Source organism: Pantherophis guttatus, chromosome 8, assembly GCF_059756535.1.
Source record: "Pantherophis guttatus breed Tessera chromosome 8, ASM5975653v1, whole genome shotgun sequence".
Classification (NCBI taxonomy): Eukaryota; Metazoa; Chordata; class Lepidosauria; order Squamata; family Colubridae; genus Pantherophis; species Pantherophis guttatus.
In genome coordinates this window covers 39,423,555-39,436,401 of record NC_142070.1, presented here as the reverse complement: position 1 = coordinate 39,436,401, position 12,847 = coordinate 39,423,555, and the positions used below count along the sequence as shown (strand labels likewise).

Here is a 12,847-nt window from a genome sequence, read left to right as displayed (position 1 = left end):
GATAACCTACAAAAGCTTCCACTGATTTCCAAATGAAAACGAAAGGCTCTTCTATATCTGAATTATACCAAAACATGAGTGAATAGTCTAGACAAAATTAATTATGACATTAACAACTAAAATTTTACTCCTGCTCAGAATTAGAAGCATTTACTGTATTTAATGGATCTAAGCTTTCTTAATTCTGTGATTGAAGTCTATGATCCTTAAAATTACTTGACAGAAACATTTAATCCCACAGTATAGAACAAATGTGCTCATAGTCATGAAGCTCCAAATTTATCTCATTCTAATAGCACTTGGGCATTATAAGGACAATTTAAAAATAGAAATCAGATCTAAATTTCAGTGAGTGAGATATTGAACTTCATGAGTACTGTGGAAAACAAATGCTTATTTAACACCTTCTTATGTGTTAAGAAAATCAAGGTGGCAAAACTCACCTTCTCATGGTTCTGTCTTGTTATGTCTCTCAGTGCCATCTAATTTAAAAGGTATAGCAATGATTAAAATGAGTGCCCCAGCAAAAGCTGACTGCTTAAATAAGATAAATGTAAACGTGGAATATGCTGTGACTTGTTGTCTACAGAATTAGTGAAAGACACTTTAAGTGCAATAGACACCTTAATGGCAATAAATATACAATTTAATCATATTTGAAGTTCCTGTAAAGAATCATAATTTTATAGTTCTATATAGTTGTTCAGCAGAATTTAAGGCCTCTACACTTGGTAATACATATAATTCTGTTTACAGTTCTACTGCATCATAAATTTTGTGGTTTTAAAATCTGTACTGTTGTCACCATATACAGTAATGGCCAAAATTGTGGAAACCTTTCGGGATAAGTATTTTTGAGGTTTGATGGCTAATAACACCATTTGTTTGGGGAGTAGTACCATAAAATTATATATCAATGGAAAGATAATTTAATCAAGAATGTAATGCAACAAAGTTTGTTCAATTATCTGTATTCTATGAAAAGTTATAGCCAAATAACCAGAAAAAGGAAGCACAACTTGCTTAAGTTGATATCGGGTACCTTTCCTTCATCTGATTGTAGCCAATGAACATGAGTGTTTAGAGACCCAACCAGGTGTCATCTTGTTTTGGCAATGAGCCAGTCAGATCACAGTAGGATTCAGTTATTGATGTCATGTATTGAAGCTGAGAGGAGGACATTTGTCAGTGTGTTATGTGATCACTATCAAGTTGGTTGGGGTTTTTTGTGTTCTTTCATTTAGTGAGCTTGTTAAATGTAATAACATTTAAGTAATGGTGCAAAGAGTTGACTGGTCGCACAGAAAGCTATATAAAATAGTATTATTAAGTGAACAAGGGTACAGTTATAAAGAAATTAGAAGAAAAAATTAGTGGAAACTTAACCAAAGGTGGCATTTCTAAGTTTTTGAAGAGATATAAGGAGACTCAGTCACTATAAAACCACACTGGTAAAGGCAGGAAAAGGTGCACAACAGCAAGTGATGATTGAAGAATTAAGAGACTCTCCCTACGTGACAGAAGAAAATCATCTGGCTATATACAAGATGAAATGGCGCAGTGCAATGTGAAGTTGAGTGCAAGGACTGATCGGCGCAGATTGCAAGAATTTGTCCTAAAATCTAGAATTCCACGAAAAAAGCCACTTTTATCTCTCAAACAAAGGCTGAAAAGATTCTTGATTAAATTATCTTTCCATTGATATATAATTTTATTGGTACTACTCCGCCAAAAAAGTGGTGTTATTAGCCATCAAACCTCAAAATACACTTTTCCCAAAAGGTTTCCACAATTTTGGCCACTATTGTAGATATATTTTCAATAGTGCTACTCTATATAGGTTTTCTATCTTACAGGAAAAGTTGAAACAGTACTGAATAATACATATTGAAAACTATAACTAACATAAATATTGATTTGGCTACAGCCCTTCGTAGTAGGCAAAGATTTCTATTTTACTTAGCTACTGTGCAAAGTAAATTACATCTAATCTCTAGTCCAAGGTCAATTTGTCCTGAGCTACTGGGCTGTTTGCTATCTTTTCAAAGGACCTTGAATGGTGAATATACCCTTATTTTTTTTGTTCCACATTGTTTCACCAGTGGATTTATGAAAACTGTTGTTATTTACTGGTAGAATGGTAAAAGGTACTTTTGTCTTTATTATAAATTTATGAAAGAAAAATATGAACAGCTAATGGCTTTTTTCTTTTTCTTTTAAAGCTGGTAGAATTGACAAAAATGCTGCCACTTTCCCTTTCTAGCCCAAGGGATATTTAAAATGTGATAAAATTGTGGTATAACTCTCCTCTCAAAAGCCAAAGAAGGCCTGGAACATGTAAGCAAAAAAAGTGAGGATTTTGATCTCTTTCTGAACATCAAAAAGGCCAAGTTCATGATCACTGAAAGGAATGGAAACACAGAATAGAAATAGAAATTGATAGTGAAAAGATAGAATGCCTAGAAAAATCCATTTTCCTAAGGTCTCAGATCTTTCAAAGCCATGAATGCAGCCCAGAAATAAAACATCAGATTGCACTGGGTCACACAACAATGAACATGAGCCAAATATGGAAAAGCAAGGACATCAGCCTGGCAACCAAATGTAGGTTAGTTTTCTCTATTGTGTACCTGATTGTGAAAATTGGACCTTAAAGAAGCAAGACAGGAAGAAAATCAACTTGAGTTTTAGTGACCAACATGCAAATACTGTAGCGAATAACACCAGACATGTCACTAGAAGGAAAAACCACAAAACTCTATCTCATTTTGCCATAATTCCAAGGGCAATCATTGGAGAAAGCAATTATTCCTTAAAAAATAATTTATCTATGTCCACTCTAGACAGGAAGGTGTCAGGCATTCTAGGCAGGAAGGTGTTAGGGAACATATTAGACGGGGTTCTATACAAAATGCCCTCAATGGATCCCACATGCCCTCAATGTCCTGTCTATGGAAAGATCCTTGCTTTCCCAGTAAGGGTGGGAGGAGTCAAACAGCAGAGGAATGCATCAATCCAATTTGTGATAAGCAGCTAGGACAGAGTGCCAGGCCATCAGAAGTGGAGAAAGAGGCTGAAATCTGGAAATGATTTTCTTATGTCAGTTTCATTTTCAGATAATTTACTTAAAGGGACTGAGCAACTTAAGACTGCTGTGGGGACAAAACTTTCTGATAGAAAAAGACAAGAAATAACAAAATCACTCCATTTCAAATGTATGTTTGTTATATACTTTATTAGAGAAATCTAACTTTTCAATTTCAGTAGTCCTCTCTCCCCACCATCCTTTTCTGAAAATTCTGCTGAAGAAAAAAAATCAGAAACGGGGGGAAAAATATTTACAATTTTAAGCAGTTGTAACTGGAGATGTGTCCCGTCTCTACAAAACAAAACAAAACAAAACAAAACAAAACAAAACAAAAAAAACAAAACAAAACAAAACAAAACAAAACAAAACACCACCAACACAATGTTCCTTATACTGTACCTTCATTTATTCTTCATATTAAAAGAAAACAAATACAGTACTCACAATGAAATCAATGAAACATAAAGCAACTAAGCACGTGCAGTCGTGTTGCCTTCTTGGAACAGGAAGCGTATATAGGAATGAGCCCTATCTTTGCAAATTAATGGCCATCTCTTTGGGATGTTCAGCAGTACTAATATTGAAAGCTGGGCATAAAACTTTCCTACGCATTCATGGCTATCTTAGCACCGATATTGCGTTTTCGAAGTTCCGGAAACCTTGAAAACACCACAAAACTTGAAATAAAACCTGCACTAAAATTCTAAGTGGTTGTACAATTTCTCCATCTCTTACTTCCTACCAGATCTTGTTGAGTGGCTTCAAGACAAAACACTTAAATTGTAATCTTATCTAATCTGGACTAACTCTAGAGCAGTGTTTCTCAACCTTGGAAGCTTGAAGATGGGTGGACTTCAACTCCCAGAATCCCCCAGCCAACGCTGCTGGCTGGGGGATTCTGGGAGTTGAAGTCCACCCATCTTCAAGCTACCAAGGTTGAGAAACACTGCTTTAGATCTTCCGGATCGTTTAGGGAGAAATCACCTGGATTTGTATGACCCAGATCTGGGAGGCTTATTCTTTCTCAGCGGGTTTCAATGGGAAAGCGCCACTTTCTGCCTTCTCCTCCGAGTTTTCAAAGCTATCCAGAAAAGTCCCTTTCCGCAATGATACCAGTTATTTTTTTTTTTAAAAAAACGACTGCTATACATTGGATTACGTTTTAAACCAAAAAAGGAACCAACCTAACGCTTCTTTCGAAGCCGAGGATTCATAACAGAGACGCTTTACGACTCCAATACGAATCATTTCCTTCAATTTTGCGGCCGTCAGTTTGCGCATGCGCGGTGCTGTTAGCCAGGATCTGAAGGAAGGAGCCATGGCGGAGCTCGAGTGAGTTTTGATACGTAGGAAAATCCGTTTCCATCTCCCGATAGGGCGCAGTTTTAGAAAGTTTGTGGGACTGTATATTCGTAAATAGAGGCTAATGAAAAGAGGTGGGGGTTGAGTTTTCGTTGAATCGGTAAGAGAAAGGTCGTTGCGGGAAAGCCTTGATTTCTTAGAAGCTGTGCCTCGATGGGACGGGAACGTTTAATGGACCAAGATTTTGAAAGGGGGGCTTAATTCGTGTTGGGCCGGAAGGAGAAATAGAGTAAAGTTGCTTGACTTAAAATGCTGGCTTCTTCAGAGAGAAAAGCAGTTGATAAAATCCCTGTGGAAAATCGGGCCAAAGAAGTATGCGGGTCCAGATGCATTTAACCAGAATTTAGATAGGAAACTGCACCTTCTCTCCCAAAGGAGAGTTTAAATGGAGTCTCTCTCATACTATGCATGCACCCAGTGGGTATTTGTGGGACTACCAGGGGTTCTTGCTAAGCACGAAGGTCTGTTAACATTTGTCGGTGGGTGTAAAAATAGCTTTCTTTAAATACAAATGCACTGAATTATACTAAATAATGCTTGCTTTACTTTTAGGCCTCCAAAGAAGATTCCTTTGGTACCAGAAAATATCCTAAAGAAAAGAAAGGTCTATCAGGCAATCAAGGCCACCCAGGCAAAGCAAGCCCTACTTGACAAGAGAAAGGTAGGATGTCACCTAATGTAGGGCAAACCATGTTATAAGATCGGTAAGATGAAGAGCCTGGATTTCTTGGGGCAGAAATATTCTCAAACAGTATTTCTGTTAGGGACTGTGAGATTAAGAAGAAGCAAATACCAGAGGATCTTCTTTTTAAAAAAAATAAATCAAATTTAAAAGGGATGCAATATGAATAAACACATAAGTTGTATCATGCTCTCTTAGTTAGTTTACAGGAATTGATGTCATATCTGATATGTTCTGTGGTTTGTCTTCACATGTCTTATGGCTCTTTCTCCAAGAATAGGTGGTGTCTCCTCATTCTCTCTTACAGGTTGATGCTTACATTTCACGAAATTAAATCTTTCCACTTTTCATGTTCCTTTTTTATAAACACCTAGTTATAATATTCTTCATGTAGTTGTATGAATCATGGTAGCTTACTGAGATCCAATTTGTTATAGTAATTAGGATCATAGACTGGGAGACTCGAGTCCTTACTTAGGAATGAAAGCTTGCCCAGTCACTCTTCTTTCATCCCAATTCACTTCACTTCACAGCGTTGTAGTAGTGATGACGGAGAAAGTATTAGGTATGATCAACTCAAGTTTTGCCACCTTGAGTTGATCAAAATAAAAGGCAGGTAAAAATAAAAATCAATACATAAAATACTGTGGTTGAGTGGTATACCTAAGTGATGAATTTCATAAACACTTTTTAAATGTTAATTTTTGCTATAACAAAATTTTTGTTTCATCAAAAACCAGACATATTTTATTTTTCACTTGGCCTCCTTGTAGTTTACTCCTTTATCCCTTATCTAATTAACTATTAACCTTTAGATCACTATCATTGGAAGCTTTTTAAAACACTTAGTTCTCATTAAAATTGCAGTATATAAATAGCAACACAATGATTTAAGTATGTGTATTTTTAAAAACTTGTTTTTGTTTTTTTAACAGCATCAGAGTGGAAAACAGATCAGATTCAAACGCCTTGAAGTTTTTTTGAGAGACTCTCAGAGGAAACACAGAGATGATGTCCGTCTGCGGCGCATGGAACATAAGCCTGGGCAGATGACAATGCCTGATGGACACAAACTGGCATTTGCTGTACGAATTGCAGTGTAAGGAACACTTCATTCTTTGTATAATTATTTTAACAGGAGTTAACTGCTTCTTACTGCTTCTAAAGGAATAAAAATAACCCTGTGAAGTAAGGATAGTATGTTCTCACCAATAAGGGATTGTAAATTAATTACCTTAATAGGGTGGCTCCTTCCTGATGAATTGACATACTTGTGGGAAGGCTGTCCTCTCTCTGATAGTTGGAATTGTTAAGGACTGGCAAGGAAATTATTTACAATATTAAAATTGCAGATGACTACAGTCTATTGTTCTTTATGTAACAGTTCTATTATATATTTTATAATACCTGGCTTGATGGCTGTAATAAACAATTTGATCTTGTAGAGTTGCTTACATAAACAGCTACTTTTTATAGGTGTTACTGATGTAACAAATGAGTAATACAAAGACAAGCATCTTACCCCTCCTCCCATCTCCAGATAGAGCATCTAAGTCCTAGTGCAGCAGTACACATCACAGTGATATTGATAATAATCCTTAGTGCTACCTACTGATAGCACTAAAGATTATTAACTGGGTACTTGGTATTGAATCCTCAATTCTAAGATTTATACAAGTATTTATAACTCTCTGCTTTTTTTTAACATCAAACCTTTAAATCAGGCCATTTTATTATCAAGTTGATGCTTTCTATGTGTCTTTAACTACAATTTCTAAAATTCCAAATGACACGGAAATATTTTGAGCTAGAGTATCAGATCATGGTACGTTAAGAAAAGACTTGAAACCTGAGGGAGCTCAACCAATCTCATTGTACATATGTTGTGCACTGACAATAAAGATTTGAAATTGATTTGAAATTGAAAATAATCATTGCATATGTTGTATCAAGACATCTATGTCTGAGAATTAGCTATTGAATTAAAAGGATTTTAGGTTTGCAGTAGTATTGTGCACCATTGACAGATATCCATGTTATTTTGTTGTTGTTGGAAAATCCAAAATGCAGATTTGCCTAATGACAATATTTACTTCTGTTGATTTAGAATTAAAGGAGTCAGCTCTCGGGTGCGACTTGTGATACAGAGGCTGAGATTAAGAAAGATTTACAGTGGCACATTTGTTAAATTGACACCAGCTTCATTAAAAATGCTGCAAACAGTGGAGCCTTATGTGGCATGGGGGTTAGTATATAATTTTTTAAATCACATAATTAATGGTGATGCCTAAAACGGATCATAACATAGTTCACAATTTTTCTTCATTATTTTCCTATATAGTTGTTTTTTAAAAATTAAGTTTTTGAATCATGCTGTACCTATGTTGCCTTTGGAAAAATATGGCCATCTGGAGGCCAAAAACTTTGCAAAATTATGAGTGAAATACAATTATAACATGATATGAATGTTTAGTGATTATTGCCCAGCAATAAACTGGGATATGACACCCAGCTGTACATTCCCCCCCCCCCAAACCACCCCAATGATGCCCTTGATGTGATGTCCCGCTGCCGTGCGTGTCTCGATGGGGAGAAATAGGCTCAAGCTCAACCCTTCCAAGACTGAGTGGCTGTGGCTCCCAGCGTCCTGGTATAGTCAGCTGGTGCCATCGCTGACTATTGGGGGTGAATCTTTGCCCCCCACAGAGAGGGCCCGCAATCTGGGTGTCTTCCTGGACTCACGGCTGTCTTTAGAAGAGCATATGACAGACGTAGCCAGGGGGGCTTTTTATCAGGTTTGCGCGATCCGCCAGTTGCGTCCCTTTCTGGACTGGGGTGCCTTGCGCACGGTCACTCGCGCTCTTGTCACCTCCCATCTGGACTGTTGTAATGCTCTCTACATGGGGCTCCCCTTGAAGAGCACTCGGAGGCTCCAACTGGTCCAGAATGCGGCCGTGCGGGTGGTTATGGGCGCACCTTGTTACGCCCATGTAACACCTCTCCTCCACGAGCTGCACTGCTACCAGTGGTCTTCCGAGTGCAATTCAAGGTGTTGGTCACCACCTTTAAAGCCCTCCATGGCATAGGACGAGGATATCTACGGGACCGCCTTCTGCCACCAACAGCCTCCCACCGACCAGTTCGCTCCCACAGACAGGGACTCCTCAGGGTACCATTGGCCAAGTTTTGTCGGCTGGCGACACCCAGGAGGAGAGCCTTCTCTGTCTGAGCTCCTGCCCTTTGGAATGAATTGCCCCCGGATATTCGTAACATCTCTGAGCTCCGGGTCTTTCGCTGTGCCCTCAAGACCCTACTGTTCCGACAGGCGGGGCTGTCTAACTGAATGATTTTAAATTGGGTTTTAATTTTGGGTTTTAAAATTCGGCCAAAACTATTTAATGATTTTAATTAATTTTAACTATGATATTGTATATTTATATTTTAATTCTGGCTGTACACCGCCCCAAGTCCTTCGGGAGAAGGGCGGTATATAAATAAAATTATTATTATTATTATTTATTATATGTTGTGCAAAGTTTGAAGTTTTTGTTAATGTTTTAATAATATAGTGTTTATCTTGGTATTCAAATACATACTAATAGGTTATCAGTTTTCTATTTTTATCATATGAATTATTTGGGATATTGCACATCTTCAAATTTGAATCATGGTAATAAATTGATGGAACAATCCAAATTTTAGACCTTAAGTGCTGTGACATTGGAAGGTTGACATTAAGCTGGCAGAAAGAAAATAAGAATGGAGATGATGTGCATGTTTTTGAAAGAGCAATTTAAGACAAAATTCTCACAATTGTTCAGGTTGTTTGTAAGATACAAAATGTAATGTCTTAAAAACAAAAGCTAGCTAGCAAGAATATATAGTATAGTACTTTCCTTTTTGGATCAGTTTGGACAAATAATTCCATTAGGATGTTGTAAATTGTCTTGAGTTTTTTGTTATTTCCAAAATTAATACTAAGTTTATATTTACACAGGTATCCCAATCTCAAATCTATTCGAGAGTTGATACTGAAACGAGGCCATGCAAAAATCCAAAATAAAAAGGTTGCTTTGACAGATAATGTTCTGATAGAGGAACATCTGGGTAAGATAACAAATGGCATGGGATGTTAGGACAGTGTTTCTTTGCAATCCGATGACAATTGAAGGGCATTTCATTTCCAAAACACTTTTTTCTCTCCATAGGAAACCATGGCATTATTTGTCTGGAAGATGTTATTCATGAAGTTTACTCAGCTGGAAAGTACTTTAATGAAGTCAATAATTTTTTGTGGCCATTCTGTCTGTCCGTCGCTCGGCATGCAGCCCGTAATAAAATGGGATTTCAGAAAGAGATGGGTAATCCTGGATTTCGAGGCAATGATATTAATCAGCTCATACGTCTTTTGAACTAGATACAGGTAGGTACTGCATTAACTTGGCAATTGTTGGGTTCTGAACTCATCAGCTTACAGCACTAGACTGATATGTCAAAAATAACCACCTCAAAAATGGTACTTGTCAACCATTTCTGCCAAAGATACAAATGTGCTTATGAAGTCACCAGAAGTCAAATTAAACAAATTAAATTTTTCCAGTGGATTCTTCCTAAAAGTACAGTTGTTCAGAACGATAGATAAGCTAAAGCTCATCTTTCGATGTGTTCCACTAGCCTTCCCTAACCTTGCTTCTTCTGTGTTTTGAATTAGAATTTCAATAATACTGATAATTGGTTTTGTTTGCTGAGTTCAGGCAAGAATAGATAATAGCCAAATGAATCAATAGTGTGGTCAGTTATAAACACGAACTCTAGAACTGTTCATGCAGGTCCCTGGTTAATGATGGCAGTTGGGGCTGGAATTTCCATTGCTCAGCAATGTTGTAAAAGTGCAACATGATCATGCCACTTAGTGACGAAAATTTCAGCACTTTCAGTTGCCTTTGTTAAGCAAATCTCTGTGTGTCATTAAGCAAGGACATCACTTGGTTGCCATTGCAACCTGCTGCCAGCTTTCTTTGTAGGAAGGCAGCAAAGGTTGCAAATGGCAATCACATGACTGCAACAACATAGTTGTGAGCTGGGCACCAAACATCCAGATTGTAATCATGTGACTGTGGACACTGCAACTGAGATAAGTGCAAGGGCCGACTATAACTACCACTTGGTTTGGCATCATCATATATGTCAATTCACTGAACAAGTGATCATTAAATGAGGACTATATTCTGTTATCCTCACATATGACGATCTTAATAAGCCACAAGCAGGAATAGCATAAGATTCAAGTCAGGGCTATTCAATAGGGTTATATTCTGTATAACTCCAATGGTATAAATCCCCATAACTGAGGAGCTATCTGACTCCAACGGGATTTTACCCCACCTGTGCTGGCAGAAGGGGCTTGCTCGACCCCTTTGGCCAAGGAATTCCAGCTGGCGGGATCCAGAATAGCCTTTCTGCTTTGGCTCCCATCCTCTGGACATCATACCTCTTGAGGTGAGATCTGCTTCCATCCTTTTGAAAGAGCCTTAAAGTCTGGCTCTGGTGATTGACCAAATGTTGGTGTGCTACTCGAGGTGGTTAATGGATTAAATAGAAGATCCCACCTCCACTCCATTGCACACTCACCTTAACTAATCGTTAATTCTGCTATATTTACTGTTGTAATGTTTTATAATATTGCTTTTTCATGTTGTAAGCCACCAGTCATGATAGCAAGATGGGCAGCATATAAATTCAGTAAACTATTAAATTATGTAAGTCCCATTCAAATGGAATGTATTCAGTTTTAAAGTTTCATTCTTAAAGTTTGCAATATTGTGATAAAATTACATCTCATTTGTAACTTCTTTTTAAACTTGCTTTCAGTTCAATTTTAAAATATTTTCTTAGCATTTCTTCTCAAGAAGTAAATGCCGTTTTGATGCTTTTAAAATTGACCTGTACTGTTTTTCAGAAACGTGTTTTCAGAGGAAATTCTGAAAGGCATCTATTTGTACTCCATGATGTACATTCATTTTCCAGAAGCTTGTGAGATAATGTGGCAGTTATTTTATAATTGGAGGAGGAAAACAAAGGTAATCCAGCAACTAGGCTTCAAGTGAATTGATGTGATCAACAACAGCAAAATATGATTATGTGTATTGAACATAGAAAAAGAATTTGTAAAATCTCAGACATATGAAGCATCTACAATTTTTGACTTCCAAATTAATATGGAAAGGACAATGGAGAAAACTTAAAATGTAGAAACTGAGGGACACTAAGCAATGCAACCTGATGTACACAAATTTCCCTACATGTGTGTAAATACAACTTATCCAAAATTATTTTATAAAAGCAATTGTAAAATATCCTTTTAAAAGTTAAAGCTTTTGTTGCTTGCGGCGAAATGGGCGGCAAACAAATTTAATAAATAAAAGAATGAAATATAGGTACTGAATTCCTTTGGCTCAGTTTATATAAAAGTTGAATAGGGATGAACACAAAATAAAAGTTTTATTTTGAACCATTGTGTTTGAGTTGTATAGAACAATTGAGTCAGTTATGGTTTGGCAAAACCAAAACAATGTGCTTTGGTGATACGAGATTCTACTAAACAAAATCAAGAAAAGGCAAAGCAGGACTATATGCCCCCCCCTTCCCCAAAAGACTTACTCATCTCATTTTTTCCTTCAGTGGCTTCTTTCGGTTGATATTTTTGGTTTTTCCTCCCTCATATCTTAGCTACAACTCATTTCTGCCTAGAGTGTGTATTTAGTGCTTGAAAGGCTTTCTATTCGTGTTCTTTTTTAGGAGAATTCAAAACAAAAGTATTTTCACATAAAGGATTTTTATAATAACTTCCAAAACTTTATTTCAAATCAATCTGGATGAAGTTTTTAAACTTGTGTTTAAAACTTTTTGTTAAGGATTAAAGGAGAGTCACCTGCACTTTACTGTTGATTCAAAGGTTTGTAATAACTAAAAAGCAGTTAAACAATGTCTAAGTGATTAGAAAAGGAAGTACGGTATGTTCTTTTGAAAGGTGCTAGCTTTGGTTTGAGCAAAAGAAGGCTTTCCCTAATCACCCAGAACTCTAAATTTGTAAAAGACTGCTGTCTCCCAAGGAACAACTATGAATACTTGTGAGTCATCTCAAGTTCTCTCCTTGTCCATTGTTTATTCTGCGTAGCGATATTCAAATTGCCAATTCTTCCCTGAAAGTCCAGGGTTCAGTTTACATATAGGATCTATTTATAAAGTAGATTTATACCATTCCAGTTGCAACAAAAAACTACCACCTTGATTCTCCATTATGTATAGTTGTTTACTTATGCTAAAGCTCTTACTTTCCTTATTGCAGTAGTCAACATTGGAATATAACATTTTCAACAGGTAAATTTTTAACTTGCATGATGTATTCGTATCCAATATGCAAAATCAAATATAGTCATGTGAAAAAGAAAAGTACACCATTTTTGAGTTCTATGGTTTTACATATCAGGACATATAAAAATCATCTGGTCCTTAGTTCTTAAAAGTAGGCAAATACAAACTCAGATTAAAAACAACACAAGACATATACCATGTCATCATTTATTTTACAAAAAGAAAGTCAAAATGGAGAAACCATGTGTAAAAAAGCTAAGTACACTTTATGATTCAATAGCGTGTAGAATCATCTTTAGCAGCAATAACTTGAGATAATTTTCTGTATGATTTTAACAGTC

General features: G+C 36.7%; 1 protein-coding gene across 1 annotated transcript; it reads left to right on the top strand.

Moving 5' to 3' along the window:
* Nucleotides 1–4,041: 4,041 nt before the first annotated feature.
* Nucleotides 4,042–11,643, top strand: RPL7L1 (ribosomal protein L7 like 1). Its single transcript, XM_034442721.3, has 7 exons — nt 4,042–4,420; nt 5,003–5,111; nt 6,068–6,231; nt 7,240–7,377; nt 9,130–9,239; nt 9,341–9,555; nt 11,092–11,643. The coding sequence occupies exons 1-6, from the start codon at nt 4,368–4,370 to the stop codon at nt 9,547–9,549; spliced, it is 783 nt and encodes a 260-aa protein (XP_034298612.1). The 5' UTR covers nt 4,042–4,367; the 3' UTR covers nt 9,550–9,555; nt 11,092–11,643.
* Nucleotides 11,644–12,847: the final 1,204 nt, after the last annotated feature.